At 40.6% G+C, this 26,474-nt stretch overlaps 1 protein-coding gene across 2 annotated transcripts in view; it reads left to right on the forward strand.

Moving 5' to 3' along the window:
- Positions 1-26,474, forward strand: part of LOC136404475 (ryanodine receptor 2-like) — a 650,806-nt gene that overhangs the window by 489,605 nt on the left and 134,727 nt on the right. For both annotated transcript variants that reach the window (XM_066383777.1, XM_066383773.1), the window contains 8 exons: positions 224-361; positions 3,491-3,568; positions 5,370-5,445; positions 7,070-7,193; positions 8,266-8,381; positions 11,443-11,507; positions 13,935-14,056; positions 18,825-18,874. In XM_066383777.1, coding sequence (XP_066239874.1) covers positions 224-361; positions 3,491-3,568; positions 5,370-5,445; positions 7,070-7,193; positions 8,266-8,381; positions 11,443-11,507; positions 13,935-14,056; positions 18,825-18,874 — 769 coding nt within the window. The remainder of the gene's footprint in view (positions 1-223; positions 362-3,490; positions 3,569-5,369; positions 5,446-7,069; positions 7,194-8,265; positions 8,382-11,442; positions 11,508-13,934; positions 14,057-18,824; positions 18,875-26,474) is intronic.

The following is a 26,474-nucleotide window of genomic DNA, read 5'->3' on the forward strand; positions in this document are numbered from 1 at the left end:
GCAGAGGGCCCCTGTGAGCAGCAGCTGTCAAACCAGGGCTTAGCTCACACTCTGCTTTTCAGAACGTTTATTCTCGTTTTTATTTTTGAATGAACCATGTCAATCAAACCTTTTAAAAAGTGAAGGCAGTCTATTTCAGAGCAAAGCATTAAATATTTTTTATTTTAATTTGATTCATAATATTCCCACGCCCCTTTTATTTTCTCTTCCTTTTTGTCTCTAGGAAAAAGAAATTTATCGCTGGCCAATCAAAGAATCTTTAAAAACGATGCTGGCCTGGGGATGGAGAATTGAGCAGACACGGGAGGGGGACAGCATGGCCCTCTACAATCGCACTCGTCGTATTTCTCAGACCAGCCAGGTGAGAGGCACAGAGAGGAAGCCACTGCTTATGTAGTAAAACAGTTTTAAGTTTTTATTTAATTATTGGGTTTTTCAAAAGCAAATAATTTGGAAATTCTGAAGATTAGCATAAAGTTTAGAGGAAGAACAACCATGTTTTTCCTTTTTCTTTTTTATATTTTAATTTTAATTTTAAGTGAAGTCTTAGTTTAAGTGCTCAAGTTATTAATGAGGTCTTACTCTTCTTCAGGCCAGGCTGTGAAGACTTACCCAAGGGTATTGTTTGAAGTCTTTCTGACGCAGACTGTAGAGTGTGTTTATTACCTGCAAGTGGGTGGTCTTAGAGCACAGGTTCTCAACCTGTGGGTCGCGACCCTGGTGCGGGTCGAAGGACCAAAACACAGGGGTCGCCTAAAGCCCACTGGGGTCGCGACCCACAGGTTGAGAACCGCTGTCTTAGAGCTTTCTCCTCCTATGCAGTAAGAGCTGAAGGTTGTTTCTTAGGAAACCGTGGGAGGTCCGACAGTAGTGATCCAGCCCTGAGCCCACATGGCTGTTCACAGGTGAGCTGAGCACCTGTTCAGGTTCACGGGGCAGACATGCACCCAGACAGACAGGGCAGGATTTAGAGAGCTCATCGCTGGTGAGCATGTCCAAGAAGTACTATCGCTGTCGCCTCAGCGGGGTGCTAGCTGTGAGACTCTGTGCTCCAGTAGGTAGAGGGCAGCTCAGCCTAGAGCTGGAGAGCCTGGGGTTCAAGGTCAGAACAGATACCAACTAGCTACTGTGGCCTTTCATTTTTCTGGAAGCGGAACCTGTCCTTGCCCCTTCCCAGACTGCTCAGGCCACTGCATTTGTGTTTATTCTTGCCATTTACACAGATAACATTTTTGAAGGAAAAAAAGGAAGTGAAGCACATATTTGAAATACACATTTTTAAATAAATGTTCTGATTTTGACATATTTTACGTTAAAGTCTCTTAAGTAAGTCTGTGGATGGAAGCTGTAGAAGCACATTGTACCTTTTTACCATGTATGCACGTATTTCTGATGGATTACATCGTGTTTTCATGTGTTTCAAATATCACTGAGCACAAACTGAGCACTAGGCGATAGGAATGCAGAGGTGAAAGACCCAGTTTATGAATTTCATCTCAGATGCTGTTTTAGGCAGACTTATGACTCCCAGAGATGATTCCTCAGTCACTGGAATATGAAAACACTGCTTTACTTGGGTTTTGCTGACATGATTAAGATTTCCCGTGTGATCAAGGTTTTGAAGACCCTGAGATGGGGAGACCATATTGAGGAATTGGCAGCCCAGTGTCATCACAAGGACCTTTGAAAATTAAGAATCCTTTCTGCCTTCAGACAAGGGAGGTGGGACCTCAAAAGCCTGGTCAGAGAGACGTGATGCACCTGGCTTAGAAGATAGGGGAAGCAGCTGTGAGCCAAGTAATGTGGGTGACTTCATTCTCTCATTAAACCTCTTGAAAGGAACATGGCTCCCCTGACACCTTGGTTTTAGCTTATTGAGACTTTGAACAACTTTGCGATATTTTAAGCCACTAAATTTGTGGTAATGTCATGCAGCAATAATAGAAAATTAATATTGGTGTAGAATGGAGGCCAAAGGGAGATGGTATTGAATAGTTGAACATTTAAGCCGAGTGCAAGAGCAGCGTTAAGCTAGGTCACCTGGGTTTTGGTTTATTGAGAAATGGTTGGTAAATTAAATATTTAAAGTAGATATGGATAGAGACACCTAGAAAAAGCATTTAGAATAAAGAAACAACAGACAAGTATTTAAAGGTGATTTATGGAAGAAGGGCCAGAGAAGGAATCCAAGGAGAGAAGTTGTCGAGGTATGCAGAAAGAGCATTCCTGAAGTGAGGCCGGTGAGCAGTGGGAACAGGTCCAGTCTGGGAGGACCAGTGTCATGGCTGCTGGAAAGAAGACTGTGACTTTAGCAACCTGGAAACCAGGAAGGTGTTAGAAGTTATAGTAGACTGGCAGGGAAGGAAGCGTGTTGTATGTTGAGGGCAGGAGAGGCAGACTCCTGAGTTGGGGTCCTTCTTGCTCACAGTTGTAACTCTGTGATCTGGGTAAGTGACTTATGCTCTCTAAATCTCAAATGTCCTTTTAAGAGTAAAGAAGGAAGAAAATGTGATTCTGTTGCACATTTCACTATTAGAAGGTACTGAGCAGTGGTGAAGTCACAGAAGCCAGGGTTTAGTCAAGACTGACCAGTCAGTTGAATGTAGCCCGTGAGCCCTATATTAATGATTGCATAGGACAGTATCTATCTGTTTTTACACACAAAGACAAGAGGTATATCGTGCCTTTATTTTGTTCTGTGTTTATCCATGTCTAACAAGAGCATATGTACATGAAAAACAATATTCACACATTATGAAGTATAATATGTTTTATATAACAATATAACATTGTGAAATATATCAAGATATACTTTGAGATTTATAAGCAGGAACCAGATCTCAGTTCTGTGACTCACTGTCCCCTAATATACCATTGGCAGGCACGTGCTAAGAGCACAGGGCAGTGGAACCTCTTACAGTTGATTAGAAGATATGTTCCATTTTTTAAATGTCAGAATTTAAAAATTAAGGAAACTTCTGGCTGTTAAGGTTATCTTTGTAAATCATTGAATGCTATATGTTTGTTATACTTTTAAAAGTAAAAAGTTGAAATTCATCTTAACATTTAGCTCCTAAATATTGACCTCTTTGATTAATCACTGTTTACTGAGGAAGGGCCAAGTTCATTACTGCCAATTAGAATGTGTAAGAAACTCAAGAATACAGTGATCCTTTGACTAAGGTAACATTTTAGGATCTTAGAATCATTGCACAATTTGCTAAATAATTGTTATTAGCTTTTGGGGTTGGCAACCCCTGCAATGTCAGGAATTATTATGTAGTCATAAATAATTGTCAGATACCCAAATATAACTTAATTTGCTAGATGTGCTTGTGAAATCAGTTTGTATAGATGCTTGCCAGTTTTATCTGAGTAGAAATGTTTTTTTTGGAAGTTTGTTTGCCTTGCATTTCTGGAGTGTTTCTCAAGTCTCTCTCCACAGGGAGTTTTAATGAAATACTACTTTCCCCCCACATAAATTGTCTAGGTTTCTATAGATGCTGCCCATGGGTACAGCCCCCGGGCCATTGACATGAGCAACGTCACACTCTCCAGAGACCTTCATGTAAGTACTGGTGGGAACTCCTTAAAATATTCTGTGAATTATATTTTTGCAAAGCACGCTATAACACATTCTGCGTGTATTCTGCAGCGTGAGTTGTTTGAATGTGGTAATCGTGTAAAGGGTCCATGGTTTATGCATATCCCAACTTCTCTGTGCTATGAAAGTTGATATAACTTTTTCTAGGATGTTTCTTCCAGACAGCATATTTTCTTTCAAGATAGTATTAATTAAATTGAAGCTCTTTAGTACCCTCATCTCATTAAATGTCTGTGGTGAGAAGGAATCTCTGGTCAAGAACAACCTTCATGCTTATTAAAGGCTATGATTTGTTAGTTGTGGATCCAGGGAAACTGATGGCATTTTGCTTGCTCCCTGCATATCTTTTTAAATTATTATTTAAAATTTTATTTTAAATTGCAGTTTACATTTAACATTATTTGGTATTAGTTTCAGGTGTGTGTACAGCATAGTGAGGCAATTATATATTTTACAAAGTGGCCCCTGATATTTCCTGTTTCCCACCTGGCACTATACATAGTTATTACAATAGTAGTGACTAGACATATGAAAAGGTGCTCAATGTCAGTAATCATTAGAAAAATGTAAATTAAGACCACTATGAGATATCACCTCACACCAGTTATAATGGCACTCATCAACAAAACAACACAGAATAAGTGCTCGCGAGGATGTGGAGAAAAGGGAACCCTCCTGCACTGCTAGTGGGAATGCAGACTGGTGCAGCCACTGTGGAAAACAGTATGGAGAGTCCTTAAAAAATATGCTCCATTCATGGTTTCAGCTCTTCTCCTTTGCTACTAAGGAATGTGCTGATTTGAGTGTGAGATAAAATTTGTTGCCATGGAACATAAGTTAACAGGCCAATACAATGGTCAAACAATCATATTGGCGTTGTTAGTATTATTCCAAGAGAAATAAGTATATAAATTTTAAAAAAACCTATGCATTGTTAAATTGTTCCCATATGGATGTATTGAAATGACATTGTAAACTTGAAAATCAAAAGTGAAAAGAATCTTAGCAGTTATCTTGTCAAAATCTAAAGGTCCACAGAAAGGTTAATGTGGTTTGTCCAAGGTCTCACCTCAATTGGGGCAGACGATGATCTAGTCTAGAGCAGCGATTCTCAACAGGTGTGCTACGAGAATGTTTAAGACATGCAATACCTGACTATTTAGTCAGGGGCACTGACCTCTTTTCCCTTAGATTGTCAAATTAAAAAAAAAAAAATGACAGCAACTAACACAATGGCGATCCGGTGTGAATGAATTATAATTATACCTATTTTGTCACATTGGCAAAAATATATATTTTTTGATGGATCACAGAATTTTAGTGTGTGCCATGAGATGAAAAAGGTAGAAATAGCTAATCTAAACTATTCATCTGATGTTCTCTGCTGTCAGTGTTTAATAAGGTTTAGGTTATCTTTTAAAGCTTTGGAAATTAAAGTAAGAACTTGTAGATATATATTTTTTGGTTGAAGTCCATAACTATTTTGAAGTTTCATTATTGAATTAATAAAACATGTGTCTTTAAACATTATAAATAACGGCTGCTCCCATGAAATCATCTCTGCTATTTCCCGCATAATTTCACGATCACTCAAGTTCTCTGGAATTCAGATTCTAAGTAAGACGCTGTGTCTGGTCATACTGTGAAGGTGCCTTAGCACTAACACACTATGACGTATTGATTTAAATAACATATTGTAAAACAAAATTACCTTTTTTTCCTTATTAAAGTGTAACTCAGTTGCTAAATGTTTTGTTTATTTAAGGCTATGGCAGAAATGATGGCTGAAAACTACCATAATATATGGGCAAAGAAAAAGAAAATGGAACTGGAATCCAAAGGTAATATTTTCTAAAACGTCCTCATTGAAAACAGAGTTTGACTACATGAGCATACAGTGCAGGTAAAATAGATGCTTTAGCACAAGAGCTTATTGTACCCGTAATTTTTAGAATGGTTCAGATATGCTTGTGACAGCCTCAGGGGAGAAATTCTGTAATCTCCTGACTCCTGGTGTATATTCCCGCATGTCTCAGAATCTCTGTGGCCCTCTCTTGTCCATTATAGGTGTAGATCCCTGCACTTCTGGTCCTGGCGCTGAGGGCTGTTAATTCCTAAGTCCTCCTGCTTTTGCTTTCAGCTTAGATAATGAATCCTCTCTGGTTCCCTTCTATTCCTGCCCCAGCCGCTCTGCCGTGTCCAGTCCAGTTACGTCATTTGCTTTTGCTTACTCTGTCTGCTGCATTTTAACTGTTAAAATGACCCAATTCTCTTTGTCATTTCTCAAATATTTTCTTAACTTATTTACATAAATATTTTTCAAATTAATACATCCTACACCGATGCTCATTGTCCCTTTGCATTGATTATTGTGTGGTGTCACCTAGTGGTTATAAAGTCCTACTGTATTTCTGCCATCACTCAGTCCAAGCAAACTCTAGGAAAACATAGCATTTTCTCCTTTGCCTTCTGTTTGCTTGTTTCTTAAGAAAATTCAACATTTTTGATGGGTTTAGTAGCTCATGACTAACTCACATTGGACATTGAGTTAATAGGCTCTATGTTGCCACCATAATTCAAACAGAATGTTTATTTTCAATTTTTTTTCTCTGGAACTCCCTGAACAGTTCATGTTTCCCATGTTATATTCCCATACGTGTTTTGGGAGAATATTTATTTTGATGCTGATTTAATGATATTCCTTTCACCAGATCTTCGTATCTGGAATCACCAAGGCATTTTTTGATCATCTTTAATTCTTACAAAATTTATAATTTTAAAATTATTTTCTCATTATTAGTTTTTTTAAAAATGTAAGTAATTCCTAGAATTTACAAGTCTAAAAGAATGTGTTTTAGTATTTCTCATCAGAACAGGTAAACTAGAATCCTACACATTTGCCTAAATTTTTAATCAGTTGAGAATGTATGTTACTCTTACTAGACTTATAATGAGATCAACTTTTAACTTAGCAACCTAAGTATGGATTTTGGGTAGAATCATGTAACTATAACATGCTGTCTGATGCGGGACGCATAATAAAAATTCCATGTAGAGGACTCTCTCCCCTGCGGGTAGAACATGCAGCCTGTCCCTTGATGTCTCTTGAAGCATGCCTGTGCCCTTACTAGGTCCAGCAGGGCGTCGTCTCCAAGTCTGTCTGCAGCCTTCAGACCCAGAGTTCCTTTGAACGGAGGGACGCCGCTGCTCCTCCCTTCCTGTGTGATTGCAGGTGCTCTGGCCACCTGATAGCCCGAGCGCCCTTGTGTTTGTGGTTTCACTGCCTTCCAGAAGCATGGGCGGTCTTTCCCGGAGCAGGAACAACCCTGGTGAGGGAAGAGTCCTTTAACCTCTGCAATGAAAGGACACCAGAGATTCGGTCATGTGATCCTGTGACAGACAACCGTGTCTCCTTTCAGAAGGTCCCCATTGCTAGTCTGTGTTCTTGTCCGGACTTTCTCTTAGGAGGTGGGAACCATCCTCTACTGGTTCCTTACGACACTCTGACAGCCAAGGAGAAAGCCAAGGACAGGGAGAAAGCACAGGACATCCTCAAGTTCTTGCAGATCAACGGATATGTCGTGTCCAGGTATAAGTGCCCTGCTCCTGTTACGCATTCTTGTTTGAGACTGAATATTTAAACATCCCCATCAAATCCATTACGGCCGAAAGTCAATTCAGTGTTCAGTTTAAACCTTAGAGCAAGTATTTAGTGTGTTCCAATCAACATGTTAGGAACATCAACACCCGTCGTTGTTGGCCTCCACTCCTTAAAGGAGAGGTCTCAAACTCGCGGGCCGCATGCGGCCCGCCAAACAATTTTGTGTGGCCTGCAGACTAATCCACGAACTACAGTTTCTGGTCATTTTATGACACTGAAAAGTGTTGCATAACAGTTGCCTTTTGTAGACCTAGTGCGGCCCGCCAAACGGCTGTGATCTTGCTCTGCGGCCCACATGCTGATTTGAGTTTGAGACCCCTGCCTTAAAGCATGTTAAAGTGCTGCTCATGTTAATCCCTCATACGTCATCTCTGCAAAATCTAGGCAAAAATGACACTTTTTCTGAAGGCAGCATTTTATTGCATAGTTATTAGCTACAGTTTTATTTCAAAATATTTAAAGCACTTCCTTTTTTATTTTCATTTTTTTTGTACCTTTCCAAAGCCAGAAGTGGGGAGGCAGTCATACAGACTCCCACATGTGCCTGACTGGGATCTACCCGGAATGCCCCAAGGGGGCAATGCTCTGCCCATCTGGGGCATTGCTCTGTCACGGCCGGAGCCGTGGCCATGGAGCCATCCTCAGCACCTGAGCCAACTTTGCTCCAAATGGAGCCCCGGCTGCGGGAAGGGAAGAGAGAGACAGAGAGGAAGGAGAGGGGGAGGGGTGGAGAAGCAGATGGCTGCTTCTCCTGTGTGCCCTGACTAGGAATCGAACCTGGGACTTCCACATGCCGGGCTGACGCTCCACCGCTGAGCCAGCCGGCCAGGGCCAAAGCATTTCGTGTAAGTCAAATCTCATTTTTTACTTTCGCTACAGAATATCAGACAGTCTTCTAAATGTTTATGTGTCATGTATGTAAAGTTTTGATAAATACTCGCACATACTTTCTAATAGGCTTCGTAGGTATTGGTTGCCACATTTCCTTTTGCTCTTCTAGAGGGTTCAAGGACCTGGAACTGGACACGCCTTCTATTGAGAAGCGATTTGCCTACAGTTTCCTCCAGCAGCTCATCCGCTACGTGGACGAAGCCCATCAGTATATCTTGGAGTTCGGTAAGCACCACCGTCCCACTGCGGACTCACTCCTCTGTGGACCGTTCCCTGAGAACATACACACTTTCCACCCATCCTGGTACTGACCAGAGTCTGCTCCTCAGCAGGCAAACAGCTTGTAAAGATGGTGCATTTTCAGAACTTAAAAAAATCTAACATAAAATTCTGTTCTCCATATAAAGTTTATTGGTCCTGATTTCTCACTTTGAAAGGTGCACTGGATGGACATCAAAATCTAAAGCATAGTTAGATCTTTCCTTAGGAAATTAATTGCTCTTCCCTTAAAAAAGACTAAAAATCTGGTGGATTCCTAAAGTTTCTAGACACTGTACAGGCTTTGAGTTTAGCCTCTGTAGGGACACGTGTTCATGCATGAGTTTCTGCACTTTATTATCTTCTCGGAGGAAAATGCAGGACTCCTGCCTATTCAGCCTCGGGCCACCTGAGCACAAACAGAAATCCTTATTTTAAATCTTAGATTCAGAGCATTTCATCCACACAGCCACCTCTCACTTCATTACCCTGTGGTTGTCATCAGCGTGGTGGGATTAAGTGTAAATTGATTATCACTCACACATTTCTGCCATGCCCGCCTCTTAGCCACTGGTAGCGACTTTTAAATGTTCTTTTCAGCTAAGAAAGTTTTGTTTCTGTTTCTGTTTCGTAATCCTCATGCTTTCTGTATTCAAATTGTTTCCTCCGAGCCCACAGCAACAAACACATCTTCAGCCTGCCTCCTCATGAAGGGCGTGTTGCTGATGTTCTCTTAGGAGTCAGTTTTGGGCATAGCATTGGGTGAAGTTCACAGAAACTCGAGCTCGGGTGTTTTCTTGTTCCTGGCTTCCTGTATCAAAAGTGTGATGAAAGATTTCCCAGTTGATCATTATTCTCTTTTTTTAAACTATTTTAAAAAGTTTAATTACAGTTGGCATACAATATTATATTAATTTCAGGTGTACAACATAGTGGTTAAGCATTTGTATAACTTACGGAGTGATCCTCTAAAAAATCTGATACCCATCTGACACCATTTGTAGTTATTACAATATTATTGACTATGTTTCCTACACTGTACTTTACATCCCTGTGACTATTTTTAATAACTGACAATTTATACTTCTTAATCCCTTCTTTTTTTGTAATTACTCTCTTCAAGAACCTCTTTGTCTTTCAACCTCCCTCTTTATCGACAGTCCAAAAGCTATATATTTTTGCTCTTATTAACTATCTTTTTCACAAAACCTAATTATGCAAACCAGTTTTTACTGTGTCATCTCTTTGTCACTCAAACAATGATATTTTTAGAACATATGATGTACGAATCATTCTGACTAGTAGCCAAATTAGACTGAAATAATGAAATCTGACCCAAGAAAAAAAATGTAGTTCTGGTGAGTGTTGGAAGCCACTGTGCACGCAGTTGAATATGCAAAAATCTCTTCCACATTTAAATGTATCGCACATGAGTGGCCACCCTGAAAGCCATCTTTCTTTTTAGCAAGTGAGAGGAGTAGAGGCAAGAAGAGCAATCCTTGGACAATGGTTGGTTTTTTTCCTCTGAAGAGATAGCAGGGACAGAAGTTGAAGGTTTTATTCTCATTGTGTTCAAGTTTCTGAATAAGCCATCCAGGACAGCGTTGAGTGTGCAGAGTGGTGGTGTTCCATTCCAGAGCCGACTCACCCACTCAGCACACTTCTTTCCCTCCACGGAGAAAATGGGACCAGGTGAACAGAGCCCACATACACGCTTCCAATCGCTGACACTCCACAGACCTTTCCCAGAGGCCGCGCCTAGGAAAGGATGCCTGAGAGCTCTGTCAGGAGCCCGTGGGTTTGGGAGCACCTGCACCATCGCTTATTCTGGCTTCCATTGTCCATTGCTACAGCACAGAGACTTCTGTGGGGCCTCCTCCTTTTCTCTGCCTGTGCTGCCTTTGCCACACATCTGTAGTGAGTTCATGCTTAGACGTACGCTGACGATGACAGTAGGAATGTGCATATACCTTTTCATAATTTCTGTATTGTCTTGTACGTCATATTTTCTCCAGATCTTTTCTACGTTTTGCACATACGCATTTTTGCTAAAATACATAATGAAGGAGAGATATTTCCTGTTCAGTTCCTTGAAATATTAACAAGCACAAAATATTTACTAAGCACAAAATTCTGTCAGACATGTTTGTATGAGAAAGTCCCTTTTGTGTGACATGCTTGAGACAGACTTAGTGCAAAAGTGATAACAAAAATGAAGTTATGAGTCTTAAAAAGCCATTGTTTTCTTTTACTTATTCATGGGAAAAACATCGTTATGATATTACAAAATATCTAAATTCCCTGAAAATTATTCTGAATGTATGTCTAAGATTTAATACTATATATCTCAACTTGCTTTGATTTCTATTTGCAAAAGAACTCTTACAAGCAAGTCAGTTTGATTCTTAAAAGTATGGGAGCTCCACTTAAAACTTTTACTAAAAGCTGGTACCTAATTCTGAATTGTTCTGAGCTCTCCAACATGTCCTGCACAGCACTGTGGTTATTATATTAATCAGCACCTCTTCCCTGTGCATAAGAGCTCATCCGCATGCACGCAGGAGGGGGAAAGGCCACCTTCTCAGCTAAGTGACTCGTTAGGTCAATCTGTTCTGAACCCTGGGGAAAAGTGGGTGTTTATGCTTCGCTTCTGGAAATTGCTCAGCTCCCACTCCCTGTTCTCAGCGCAGCTGTGAGACTTGACTGCTGAGAGGGGAATTTTCCCTGTATTCTATTCCGGTTTTCCCCTACATGCCAATACACTCTCAGAGCCGCCCCAGTGTGCTGTGCTCATGACCACATATCTGGGCTCTGCTCAGTAGCTTTCTAATTTGAATTTGGCTATTTGCTTAAATTCCTTTTTATTTATTACACTGCCAAAGATAGTGTTTATGTGTTTGGTTGGCTTTTTATGTTGAGTTCGGTGGGATAGCGCATTCAGCAATGTGTTGTATACTTTGCGTTTGGGGTGATTATCTGGTGATATTTGAAGTGCAACATGTTCCTGAAAACTCTTTCCTGTCTGCAGATGGTGGCAGCAGAAGCAAAGGACAGCATTTCCCTTATGAGCAAGAAATCAAGTTCTTTGCTAAAGTACAGTATACAGTCTGTCTTGTTTTTGCTTCTCTTTGTTTGCTTACGAAATGTACCTTTATCTCTCAGCCTCATTTCAGAATGCGCTTGTCTTTAAACATGACTTCTGCAAGTTCATGTCCTGTGGCACCAACAGCTACACAAACCACGTGGTTGATTGGCTCCAGCAGCTCACTCTGCCCTCCCTGCCTTAGTTCTCAAATGACTTGGTTCTATATGAGGTTTGATTCAGAGTTGCCTTTCTCTGGCTTTATCACATAATGTAGAAGAAAAAATATCTATTTCTTAATATACATTTGAATGTTATGATTTAAAATATGTAGATGAGCATTTCTTTCATAAAGAGGAAAAACACTAACTAATACACGGGTACATGATAAGGACCTATACAATAGGATCTTTATTGTGGGACCTTGTTCCTGGTGGCTTTACAGATCGAGAAGCTGAGGCTCAGAGATGATCAACTGTTCATCCCATTATTATTACTCATTCCATTTAACACAATTTGTCAAGAATGTGCTGTCTGCCTGGAGCATTTACAACTTTCTCTCAGCCAATAGGGAAGGTTGCAGAGTGGGTTGCAAAGTTTCCACATTGGTTTGCTGATTCAGTGTTTATACTCTGCCTGGTCTATCAGATGTCAGACTGTCCTGGGAGTCCCTGCCGGATACAGCATGCCCTGGACGCTTTGCCATGTGCAGTACTGTGTGCCCTATGTGGCATTTAACCTGTAGACCTAATGATTTCTGGATTTCTATTTCCTTTTAACGTACATGCATGTGGTGGCTGTTAGAGATCATTTGCAAAATGTCATATTCTTTTGATTGACTTTCTATTTGGTTTCTGTTACATGTTTTTAGAATTGTGGCCTTTACTGTAACTGAGATTTCTTTAGTCTTCTTCAACTCAGTGTCATACTCAGAGTCTGTATAAGTATCTGAAGTTTGTCCTGAGCTGCACATTGCTAGTCCTCTCTTCAACTATGATACAGGCCCTTGGCAAGCCAGTTGTCAGGAATGCTGAATTCAAGGCCTCTTAATCATATGTTTAAAAATACATTCTTGTATTGCATTGCTATGCATTCATCACCTAGTGACTTTGTTTGTAGATAGATGCCTAATATGGCTTAATTTCTACTAAATCTATGATTCATTCATTCACATATTTATTGAGTACTTATTATATGCCAATCTCTAAGGTCAGACAATGTCATGACTTTCTAGGAAAATCACCAAAACTTACATATTCTTATAATGTATAAATGTGCTATACCACATTATAGGGGAAAAAATGTAGCTAGATACACTTCAGTCTAAATACTGGTATTGTCAATTATTCTTAACTTTTTTCATTTGTTTAGTCAACAAATATTTTTCTAGTGCTTGCTCTGTGCCCAATAAAGCCCTCTGCACTAGCAATTCTGATTAGTGAAACAGAGCAAGGCAGGAGTCACAGGGACCAGATGTGTTTTTTGTTCTCTTGTACCTTATAGATTCCTGGGAGAGTGACTAATCCCAAATCACCCAAAATGTAAAATTGCAAATGGTGGCACAAGAGCAGAGATTATAGAGGTTTTGTCTAACTGAGGAGTGAGCCAGGCCTTTCTGATGAAGACCCCTTGAGCAGGGGTCTGCAGGGGTATGGGTCCTGCATATGTGTGAAGAGCACTTCGGAGGGAATGGCACATGCAAAGCCCTGGAACGGACTTTTGGAGGGGCCAAGTAAGAACACTGTGGAACTGGTAAAGTGACTGTGACTTTAAGTGACACCTTTTCTACATCTCAGTTCACTCCCTGCAGAGAAGAGGTGGTGATACCTACCCTACAGGGTAGTTACAGGATGAATTAAATGATGGGATGTCAGCTGTGATCCTCACATGTAGTAGAGACTCAATAATTGGTAGTCATTGATTAGGAACAGAACTGTACTGTATTAAATTATTAAGAATATTTCATTTTGGCCCTGGCCAGATAGCTCAGTGTATAGAGCATCATCCTTGCACACCAAGGTTGCAGGTTCAATCCCCAGTCAGGGCATGTATGAGAAGCAATCAATGAATGCACAACTAATAATGGAGTAACTAAGGGGAGCATAGAGTTGATGCTTCTCTCTGTGTGTCTTGTTCCCACCCACCTTCCTCCCTCTCTTTCAAATCAATGAAAAAAATTATAAAAAATATTTAATTTTTATAAAATACTGTAACTCCAAACGGCTGAAAGTTTAGTGTGTTCCCCATAATCACACCCCCACCCATACACACAGGGACTGGAAACAGCAGGGTAGAGGCCACTCCCTGGCATGGTGCTGGTGAGGCTGTGGGCACCAGCACCTGTGCCTGTGGACAGCACTCAGCCAGCCCCTGAGCCTCGGCGCTGCCCCCACCCAGATGCCCACGGTGCACACCTGTCTTCTTTTCCTTCCTTTTAGGTCGTCCTGCCTTTAATCGATCAGTACTTCAAAAACCATCGTTTATACTTCCTGTCTGCAGCGAGCAGACCCCTCTGCTCTGGGGGACACGCCTCCAACAAGGAGAAGGAAATGGTGACAAGGTAAATAGCCGCGAGAGCAAAGCCTGGTGTCTGAGTGTGTGCACTGGGGGCCTAGAGGGGCTGTGTGCCTAGTGCTGCTGATCCCTCTTGGAGTCAGACCCTGCAAGGGAATCCATGGGGTATAGACAGTTAGACGTCTTACATTTGCTGTGGAGTCTAACACTGGGTGGGGGAATGTGTGCGTGACATGGAGTTCACAGGTGGAGGCTGGAGAGCTGCTGTGCTAAGGTGTCTGACAGATGGTGCTTTTAATACTCATTTTTTTAAAATTCCTTCAAATCTCGTATTTTTTGCCAGCCTTATTTTTTAGGCAGGCATATAATTCCACTGACAGATATTATAATTTTAAATATTTAAGACCTGAAAATGTACACTCTTGGGAAGAAAATAAAGTGAAAAGATAGCCTCGCTCTCCTCGGGCTGGCCTGTTAGCAAACTTTCTCATTTTCATTCAAATCTGAGTGTTCATCAGAAATTCATTAGTGATTCTTCTGGGGCTTTCAAGTTTGATCCTCAGAGTTCTCCGGGAACAGGTCTGCACAAGAGTCGGGGACCATGCAGCCTTCCTCGCATTGCTCCACGTGCAGGAACCCTGTTGAGCTGTTAGATGATATCTGAGAAGCTCTTCTGCAAAGTGAGTGAGCTGTGTGGCGCAGATGCAGACTCTCCTTGGACTTGACATTAGCGCTATTCTGAGTGGCAGTGCAGTGTCACCCCACGGGATGGAGTGAGATGGGACTAAACACCAGAGAGGGGAAGATAAGGTTTCTGTCTGGTGCAGCTGTGGGAATGGGGAGCTGAATGTAATTTAAGTTCATCTCTTTACTTAGAGATATTGTCTATTTTCCAACTAGTAAGTAGCTAGTCATGTGATATTGGATTGCAATAGCATTAAAATGTCCCTAAACTTCATCAAATAATAACTTTCCTGTGAAGTTGATAAAAACTGGTTATAGTTAAAATAATAGGGAATTCAGCCCCAGGGGCCTCCCACTCTCTTCCCAGGGCCTGCCTCCCGCTGCTGGGCCCAGCGGCTGAGTGCGCTCAGAGCACCGAGTTCCCATTGGCCTCATTCATCAGGGCGGCCACGAAGTGTCCTCGGCCTGTCCTGCCTGGGCCCAGTCAGCCTTTGTAACAGAAAGTGTGTTCCCAGAGGGCACCACTCAGTTACATAAACCAATAGCAAACACAGTCAGAGGATGGCGGAAAAACACAAAGCAAACTGCCCCCATTCCGCTCTCCCTCCTGCGTGTGTGTTGTGGCCTCCATGTAATTTGCAGTCGTACTCTGAGCTGGTCATGGACCAGAGTAGCGCATTTTCACTCCTGATCGCACCCCGCATGCAGAGAATGAGGACACCGTCATAGTCCTGGTAATTTGGGGGAAATACAGGTTAGGTAGCTTCATGATGGAATATTGATTGTCCTCAATACTAACTGCCAGATAAAGGTATCTCCTTTCTTCCTTCTTTTAAGTTTTTAAATTAATTTTTTTTACTTAACTAATTAGCACTAAGAAGCCACTGTAACATTGTGCATGGAGAATGCTGAGACTGCTCAGCAGGAAACAATGGGATTGGTAAGAGGTGTGCAGGGCCATCTGGGGTGCAGAGGCTGCCATGGTGACAGAGTGCTACCTCTAGTGCGGGGTGGGAGCCACCCTCGGGCACATCCTGTGATACTCCTGAATGTCTTCCACGGATGACGTGCTGTCCTAGCTCTGGGGTGTGCAGCAACATAGTCCCAAACTTTAGCGAACTCAGAAGTACAGCTGGGTGATGTACACACGTGGCACTCACAGTGTAATAAGTGCAGCAGTGGAGTTGGGGACAAGTGTGAAGTCCCAGGTGCAGAGAGCAACAGTCAGTGAAGGGAGGGGCTGGAGCGGGAGATACATAAAGAGACTACCAGCAGACCCAGCAGGTCACGAGGGAGGCTGAAGCTTCAGAGCTGGGTGGCCGATCACTCGTGTCACTAGCACACCAAGAAATTTTGGAAGATCTGGTTTCAAGAAGAGGTTAAGTTTGGTTAGGTGTTTGTTGAGGATGAACAGGGCTTGCAGCTGGAGACAGCCAACGGAGAGCTGGAGATAGGTGGTCAGTGTTGGTGGAGAGAGAGGGCTTATTCAGGGATTGTCTTCACCCATGGGATGCTCGGAGCTCAGAGAGTGATGAAAGGAGAGGCAGAAATGCCAGACACCTCAAACTCGGGGGATTGTTACCAGGGAGGGTTTGAGAATTGAGTCTTTAAAGAACACAGAGAGCAATTAGGGGAGGAAGGGGGGAAATCTTGCTGTGAAACAGAAGCCAGAGTTTCTTTCTTTGAGTAGTTGGTGATGCCACCATTGAGAGCTCTCCAGACAGAGACATAAAAGGTTTGCTGAGTGGGGTCCTGAGGACATCAGGCAGCGCCCAATGGAGAACAGTTTACAGGGCAGCAGGTGGGGGCCAAGCCAGCATCAGTGTTGAGGAAGAGCCTTGTACTGTAGATTCCCGAGTGAAGTCTTGAGGAAATAGATAAAAAGGGACCACAGTGTTATGGAAATATTTATATAGAAACTGCAGGCCAGGGCTCATAACCATCAAACTGTATAGTCTGTCCAGAACTCACATCTTGAAAGTGGACAGCACAGGAGGACCCAGGTTTCTAGAAATCAGATCTCTCTGGTTTTCTCTGACAGTTCTCAGACATTAAGCAACCCAACAGAATGGGATACAGAGCAGTTCAGTCCAATCTCACAGCAGACTCTCCTGGGTCTGGGTTAATTAGGTAAAATACAATTTTTGCACTATAAATTCAACATCATCTCAAAGGTTTCACCTGGATGCCAGAGAGGACCCACTAGTGAGAGGTAAATATATCACTCAAGATCAGGGGTCCCAAAACTACGGCCCACGGGCCACATGCGGCCCCCTGAGGCCATTTATCCGCCCCCCCCCCCCCCCCGCCGCACTTCCGGAAGGAACACCTCTTTCATTGGTGGTCAGTGAGAGGAGCACATTGACCATCTCATTAGCCAAAAGCATGCCCATAGTTCCCATTGAAATACTGGTCAGTTTGTTGATTTAAATTTACTTGTTCTTTATTTTAAATATTGTATTTGTTACTGTTTTATTTTTTTACTTTAAAATAAGATATGTGCAGTGTGCATAGGGATTTGTTCATAGTTTTTTTATAGTCTGGCCCTCTCCAATGGTCTGAGGGACAGTGAACTGGCCCCCTGTGTAAAATGTTTGGGGACTCCTGCTCAAGATATATGGGAAGACAGGGGTCCAAACTGTGTACAAAGTAAGATGAAGTCGCTCTCCTTAAACTGAGACAGACCCTGTTGAGTCAACATGCACACACTCAGGGGATGCAGGCACCTGGGGAAAGGTGATCATGTTTTACTGTCTTTTTTGTTCATCTCCTGCAGCTCAGAGGGCTGATGTCAATATAATCTTATGTCTGCTTGAGTAGATCATTATTTTAAAAACTTAGCACTGAAGAGATTTCCCAAGGCCTCAACTTCACTTTGAGATTTGTAGATGAATATTTTCTTAGAAGAGCTACATAGTGCCCTGTATAATTAATTTTCATCAATAAATTATTCCACATTGTTATTGAAGTGTGACATGTGATGGTGAAAACTGACTGTAGGACAGGTCAGTATCCCAAATGTGATCCTCTCTGTCTCCTTTCTGCCCTCCTGTCATGAACTGTTGCCTCACTTTATTCTGTGGCTTGGTCTGTGTCCTCATGCTGGTGAGGTGGATGCGTGCATGTCGCTGGTAAGGGGAGAGCTTAGCCAGAGAGGGTGGGGCAGTCAGGATACAGTTGTTACTTGGGAAAGTCAGGCTGAGTACGGGTGCCATTCAAATCCACGTTCATGGTGAGAGCTTGGTGTGCAAGTGGCGGAGGAGCTCTGCGTGTTAGAGAAGGCTTCTTGAGTTAAATGTGTCCTGCGCTGAGTCGTGAGGGCTGGAAGTGAGTGGGGGTGCTCCTGAACAACTGCATCCTGGTGACAAGACAGGACAAGGGCAGGCATTGCTCAGGCTCTGGATCTGACTGAGGGTCAGTGCACACCCTGGGAGGACACAGAGGCCCAGGGACTGCTCTACAGGAGATGAGTAATGTATATGCTCAACTCATGCATGAGCATTAAGAGCCCTTCATGGTTGCAGCTCTGTAATGTTTTCTTCTGAGTAATAATCAGTTGATGAAATTCTGTCTCTCCTTCATGGTGTTCAAATTCCCTGGATGCTTTGGTGTATGTAAGGGGTGTGGTCAAAGTTGCGAAGAAGAAAAATGTCAAATGGTGAAACACACTAAAACTTAATGTAACATTTCATGCCCAAAGCACCATACTTCTGTTGTTAAATAATGTCCACAACAACAACAAATTCCAGAATTTCAATACATTGGAGCAGATGGAATTAAATCTTTCCTTGTGGTTTTTAGTAGTTATATTCTTTCATGTTCTTATAGATTGTTTTTATATTAATTAGCTTTGCTTTCAGTTTTTTTTTATTCTTATAATATGTGTTTTTTAACCATATTTGTTAAAGATATGCTCTCAAAGACTCTTTCTTTAATATATTTACTCCACATTCTGCTCAGAGAATTGATACTTTCGGGGTGACATGTTGCTTTTTCCGGCTCATATATCAGCTGTTTATTTTTCTTTTTTCTCCTTTGTTTTCTTTTACTTTAATTTCTCCCTGTCTTATCCACATTCCCGTTCCCCCCCCTTCTCTCTCTCTCTCTCTCTTTTTTTTTTTTGTCTTTAGCCTATTCTGCAAACTTGGAGTTCTTGTCAGGCATAGGATTTCACTGTTTGGTAAGGAAACCCTTGGAAACACCAGCATGGCCTCCCTCAGTTTCCTTTGCCGTTTGCTGTGTCGTGTGCTGTGTTGCATGTGCACACGTGTGCATGGCTGCATGTGCTTGTCCCAGGCCAGACAAGGTCCTCCAGGTTGTTTATAAGTAGCAGTACCTGCGATGACATTGAAGACCAAAACCCTTTTATAATTTGTTCTAAGTGCATTTGAAAATCAAAGGTGATTGAATGGAAATGGCAGCTTCTGCCTGATTTTATGTCAGAAGCTAAGGCAAAACTGGGACCCTGGATTTATGTTTGGTTATTTCTGATAGGCTAGGTCATGAGCTGTTGTAAATCTAGTTGAACTGCACTTAATACTTTAATGCTCTTGACTACACATTTGCATGTCGACTGCATTTCAGGCACTACAGCTCCAAAGTAGGGGCAGTGAGGCCACGGACGTCACTTAGTCACTGAGCAAAAATGACTTTGAGAGTCGCTCACCTTACTATCAGTTTTGGTTGGTTTCTGAATTCATGTAGCTGAAGGCCATGCCATGAGCACCTGCTGCCACTAGCCACTAGCTGAGAGTGTGACCATGCCCTCCCCATGGGGGGGGGGTGTCCCTGCAGTGGGCGGTGGGGCTCCACAGTGGTTGGCACTGTGTGGGGCCTGTCTTGCATCTACTTTTATAAACTGACAAAGCAAATTGTAGCCCCATGCTCTGTAGGTTGTGAGACAGTGTTAGGGTAATTTCAGCAATAAATACACTGCTTACAAAAGTTAGGGGATCAGGGAACATGCAGATACACCAGTACTTTCAGCATTTTGTATAGCGCATTTTCACCAATGAGATAAAAGCTGGCTTGGCATCTCATCTGCATAAGCAAACAATTTCTTTGACTTATTGTTTGCTTTTCTGATGTTGTTTAATAAAAAAAAAATTAAATGCTTTTTTTATTGCTTCATATTCATTTTGAAATATCCCCTAATTTTTGTGAGCAGTTGTATATTTAGTGTGCTGAAAAAGATGTAAGTTCAATTGCATTTACAGGGAAAACTAAGGATAAAGTCATTTTTGGAAAAAGCACAGTGACTAAACTGTGGAATAGGTGTGAATATGTGTTTACGTATATGTGAATTCACACACACACAAATAACTTGTAATTCTACCCATTATATTCTTTTGAGAAATGATAGTTTATGAATATAATTACTTGATGTTATATTTGGTTTCTGATATTATTATATTCAATATTTATTACTCTTCAATTTAGTAATTGAAAGTTATATTTCATGTAAATTGCCTGAAGTTTTGCATTAGTGTTTCAGTTATCCAAAATTTATGCTGAAAGTTACCTTTTGAATAATTTCCAGTTGACTGACTTTTGTTTGACTTCTCTTTAACATAAAAACATTTCTGTGACAAGGTTCAGACAGAGTGTTCATGTGTTCTTTAATCTTCTCATGTAGCTGTGGATTCCCATACCTGCCTGTTGGGGTGCGTGACCGGACATATGGCTTGATGGGACCCATTGCTCAACTGCACTTTCTGCGTTCTTATTAATGAGCATAGCACTCTTGTGCTCTTTCTAACTTCTCACCTATTGGGAACTCTTGCTTTCCTATGATAAGTCTCTGTATAATTTCCTTTCAATAAGTTTTGAGGTATTCCATACACACAGCAAAGTGCACCGATCTTAAGGACAGCCTGATGCTATCATTTGGTGAAATGTTACGTGTGTCTATACCCGTTAGCTCACGCTGGGAGATAGAATGTCTCTGGCATCCCATAAGCCTCCCTTGTACCATTATCATTTCATATCCCTCAAAAAGGGAACTATACAAACACATCCATTACCATGGATCAGTTCTGACTGTTCTGTAACTTTCCTTTTTCCTTTTGAATATAAAACTCGTCACACTTACCAGGAGACAGAACTGGACTATACCATTCATTCCATCTCTGTGGGATTTTGATATTCCTTTTAGGCATTGCATTTGGAATCTCTTAGCATTTTAAAATTATTTTAAAAATGTACTAAGCACGAACTTATTGGAGAGGTACTATGCATCTTTTCTTCACCATATTTTTGTGAATTTTTTATATTATTCTAGTGTTTGTTATTGTTTCAAATTTGCTTTGGCATTTCCTGTAAAATAACACAAACTTTAAGAGGTCTTTATTAATTAGACCTACTCTGATACAGATGAACCTTTAAGACACATGATCTTTAGATGATACAGTTATGGCCCAGCTTCAGAGACTAATATGGTGTCCTGGAGAGACTAGTGTGGGTTTTGAATCAGCAAACCTATATGCAAATCCTATATGTGTAATAAAAGCGATTGCATGATTTGGACAAGGGACTTAACATCGCTGAACTTTTTATTTTTTTATTTTTTAGCTAGGTTAAAATAACTAGTGTTCTAATCTTAGAGCTCTATTGTATGTATCAATCTAATGATGGTTAATAAATATGAAAGTACTGTATAAGCTGTGATCTTATAATTATCACATTTAAGGTATTCTTAGAATTGAAAAGGGAGGTTAAAGAAGCCCTTGGGTTTAGTGTCTGTGAGCAAAGGCAGACCGTAGAAAGAGGCACGTTCACCTGAAATGTGTTAGGAAAATTCAGCTGAGACAAAGGGAACTTTACAATAAACCAAGGACAGCAGTCTTGTCCTGGTGGTGAGGTAGTGGATGAGTGACAGAATATTAATCAAGTTGGATGCCAAATTGTAGTTGTATCTCCAAACCTCATCTGCAGTTGAAAGAATTTTTTTCTAATCTATAATGTGGTGAATCCCAAAACTTGGACTTAACACATTTGTATAGATATAAATATCTCCTATATTTCGAAGCATATTCTCTGAGAATTAAAGAGATTAATAGTGTTTTATGCCTCAGATACTCCTTTTGAGGTATTTAAACTATTCGATTTATATTAGAAAAAAGTAAGTTTTTCAAAAGGGGAACAAGCTATATGTGCCCCAAGAACAGTAGTTCTTGTTATTCATTAAAATACTTTGTGGGAAAAATAATGAAGAAAAGAGCATTTTGTGTACGGACTTGCTTCTTGAATTCTGGAAAGCTTGCTAGTGGTGATGAGTTCGTGCACTCTTGTATTATGGAACATCAGTTAGGACGTGGACAGAACCCCACAATAAAGATCCCCTTTGCCATTTTCTAGGTCCCATTATTGGGTAAGTAACTGGTATTTTTAATGCCACCATGTCCCACAACTTTGCCGAGTGAAAATTCTGATCACTAATTTCAAGGCAGTTAGAGAATACCAAGGCTCTCGTATTCCAGCCCCTATAAGCCTTGCAGTCATTTTCAGGGGGAGCAGAATCAGGCTGCAAACAGCAGTGCTGGTGGCACAGGCTTTTGTGTTACTCTAAAGCAGTGATTCTCAAAGTGTGCGCCAGGGCGCACTGGTGCGCCCTATGGTATTCCAGAGAAATATGTGCCTGTTGGGGACCAAAAAACCAACAGGGTTTTTGGAGTTTAGATGTTTGGGGGACAGAGGTGTGGGGAACTGACTGTAAGCTGACAATCTGCCCAACCCCCCACCTCACTTGCCTGATTAGGTTGCAAAAGGCTGTTAAGCTGTGGTGCTGGATTGTTTACACTACCCCCCATGTTCCCCTGAAAGACTGAAGGCAAGTTTCTTCTATCCTTTGTTTGGTATAAAGTTAAGATGATATGTATGGTGGGGGTTTTCTGCACTCAACACAATTAAGAGTAAAAAGAGAGGAATTCTTCAATGTATTGATGAGGAAATGAGAGTTTGCCTTTCAAATAGATGCCCAAACATTGAAGAAATCACTAGGACACATCAGGCTCATGTTTCTCATAAACACAAGAATGAAAAAACAACACATTCTCTCTGGGACCTGCCGAATTTACTAAATCCTAGTAAGAATGTATTTATATATATATATAAAAAGATAACTTTTTTGTCATTTTTTAAATTTTTTAACCCCTATTTTTTACAAATTCTAAAAAGCAGAACTCAAAAAATGTAACATAAAAATATTTTTTAATGTTAGGATAAATTTAATTTTGTTGTGTTTATTTCATTTAATTTCCATAAAAGCATGCTTGGACTTTATATATTTTTTCTTTAATATTTGACTTAATTATTATAACATTTTTCAGAAATTTGTATATAGTACACCTACAATTATTTGTAGAATTTTAAATGTGCTTCGACTTCAAAAAGATGGAGAACCACTGCTCTAAAGCCTTGCTGACAGTCATTTTCTGCGTTCACTCAGTAAAGCTTCATTGTAGGTCTGCTCTGTGCCAGTGTTGTTGCAGGCTGTGAGGAAAGAAGTGACTTCCTTACCTGCCAGAATTCCTGCCTGCTGATCACTTGCTTTTCCCCTTCTGTCCCCTAGAGGGCACTCATCCTCTCTGAATCCTCGCTGAGCCTTCTGAACTGCTGCACCCCAGTCCTGCCTTGCATAGTCTCCTGTCACACTGCCATCTATGCACTGGCCTTCCATTTCTGTAGACCAAAGATCAGTGTTCTTCATCTAGCTACATGAGTGCTTCATATAGTCTGTCCCAAAGTTCGTCAGGCTGATGTTGTCACAACATCAGGGTGGTGAACTATTTCATGGACCGCAACGAAATTTCTGGTGGACTGGAGGCTGAAACACACTAGTCTGTCCCCTGTGGGCCTCCTAAGGGGCCTCTCTCTGCTCCTTGACCGTGTTGATTCCTATTCCCTTTCTGCCCTGGTCCCTGCACACGCGGTCATTGCTGACTGGCATGGCCTCCCTGTACAATAACATTCACCTTGCCAAATTTCTCTTCCCCACCGTGGAGTCAACTGCTCATCCTTCAGAGTTCAACCCACATAGTCCTCTCAGGTCCCCTTCCCCACCTCCCTGATGCTATTGCTACTGTTGTAACATTCTCCTAGCTCCTATACCTGTCCTTCACCTCTCTGGTGATGTGATTAGATGAACATCTCCTTCTGGCACAAATCGTTCAGCACTTTGGGGGCTTATCGCTGTGTCCTCAGTGCCTAGCAGGAAGTCTGACACATAGCAGGCATTTTATAAACATCTGATCACTCAACAAATGACCCAACCAGGTCCTGCCTCCAAGAAGCCTACAGCTGATAAGCGAGCAGATGTTTACAACAAGCAATACATGCTTTCAATTTAAAATTTCTTATGTTCATGAGCAACTCAAACTTACACATTTTGCTTGCGATTATTGAAAAATGTAGTATCCACTTCTCTGATAATTTATAAGAATCATGTTTTTTTTTAAATTACTTAAGCAGTTCCAGGGCCCTTACCTTGACCCATAAGTGACACATAATTAGTGACTCTTCAAACAACAAGATCATTAAACTCAACTAACAGCGATCTTTTCAGTTTGAAGAACTGTTTAAGAAGGCTGACATACAAAATAGTTATCACTTGGGGACCTTTTCGACTTTTCTGCGTTCTGATGAATTTTTAACATGTTAGCAAGACCGGGTATTATCCAGGGAACCCCTAGAGTGGCTGGAGATTTTCCAAATTTGATAACAGACACTTCTCTACATGCCTGGAAAAAAGCAAGTGTTTTGTAACACAATGAGCATAAGACTCCAATATTTCTTCTGCTTTGATCTCCAATAACCCTAGAAGTCAGTATGTCACATCATTAATTCAGCTGTAGTGTTAGCTGCAGAACATTCAACAAGGTAGGTATTATGTGTTTAAATGAAGCACTAATTCTAGTTAAATACTTGGTTTTTACCTTCTAGGTGAGTATGCCTAATTTAAACAGGTGCATAAATCTTAATGTTATGTTTGAAAGAGTTTTTAGTAGCAAGCATAGTGAATTCTATCAATGGGTATTTGTCCTTGATTAACAGATTAAGTTTATGTTGATCCTTCTGTATCTGCTCCCAAAACCCATGCATGCATTCACATGAGGACTCCAATCTTCTATCAAGAGATATTAGAAAATTAATATATATATGTATCATTTCTAAAATACTCAGATTGTACTGTGTTTATTTAATAGGACACGTATGATGAAAGGAACATCACTTAAAGTACCGAGATTCTCAGGATCATGCGTACCTGAGAGTGACTGTCCCTTGTGCTGAGGACTGACATAATGATTCATCAGGCATCATCTGCTTGTGTGATGACTGTTACTCACCACTAGGGGACAATTAAGGTCTTTCTTTAACTTAAAATCCTAGTTTATGACACTACACATGGCAAACAAGAATTTCCTGGATTTAACTTGTTCTGTGTGCTAAATAAAAAATAACCCACTTCTTATGGACACACTGGTTAGGTCAGAAATATCGGAATCAGACACCATAATGAAAATAATCTCTGAAGACAGTGTTAGAGCAATACAGATACTTCTTTCATTTCGGGGCTTATAACTATGAGAGACTTTCTTGACTTGCGATCAAATGACTAGAATGTGTAATTATCTGAAAAATGTTTTCAGTTGAACTGAAACATCTCACTAAGTTAAGTAATTAGTAATTTCATTTATCTCAATATCACGGATTCCAGAAGTGATAAAGTCATTGGAACTCTTCAGTTTCTCCCATTTCCCTCATAATTTTAAAGTCGATAACTTCTAGCATAATTTTATTTTATGTGAATAATAAGAATTCTTCATAGATTAATAATTTTTTCAAAGATAGAAATATAGCAAAATGTTGTGATAAGACGCACATAAGAGAATTTAAGAAAAATAAAAATTAGAATGGCTAATGGTTACTGTGTTCCCAGAGAGGAGGGGCTCAACCTTCTGATAATCCTCAATATACCAAATTATAAAACAGAAGCGATACATAAAATGTCAAATTTTGGATAACATTAAAAACTCCAAAATAATAGAAACATTATATTAAAAACCACAAACCAATTTGGGCTTAAAATACAAAAGGTTTTTTTTTACTCTGACAGCTTCAACTTTGTTACTTTTATTTAGAGAGTGACATGATTTTATGAGAGGTGGTACAATGCTTTTTAAAACCCAGTGCTTGCCATCTGTGATTATTACTAGATCCAGAGTTGAGTGTGAGTTTGATGGTATACCTTTAAGGCTTTGATACAGTCATTCACACCAAGCCAAACCAGTTTTAATGACAAATGGCGATTGATCCATACCACATCCCTAAGTGTTCAGAGATGATGATAGCGATGTCTGAAGATTAGGGAAGTAGCTTCGACCTTGAGAACATATGAGTTGAAAAGTATCAAACTTGGTTTTTTACACTACTCAGTGCAGTTAAACAATTACATATAGTCAATACATGAGTGTATAATCATTGCTTCAAAATTTACTGTTTTACTAGTATAATTTTCACTGACCCTTTCTGTTCTTACTAAATGACATTCTGATTATGGTGACCTGGCTAGTCTTCAGAAGAACTTTATTCATTTCTTTATTTTAACTTTTCAAATTGAATTTATTGGGGTGGTACTGGTTAACCTAATTACTGCTTTTATTTTATGTAAAAGCCTCACTAGAATGCTTTAGCTCTTCAAGACTAACCATTGTCTACATAATCAAATAGATGCTTTCACTTGGCTACAACAATACAGTGTTGAAAACTTAACATTTTTTCTG

This window comes from Saccopteryx leptura, chromosome 1, assembly GCF_036850995.1.
Source record: "Saccopteryx leptura isolate mSacLep1 chromosome 1, mSacLep1_pri_phased_curated, whole genome shotgun sequence".
NCBI lineage: Eukaryota > Metazoa > Chordata > Mammalia > Chiroptera > Emballonuridae > Saccopteryx > Saccopteryx leptura.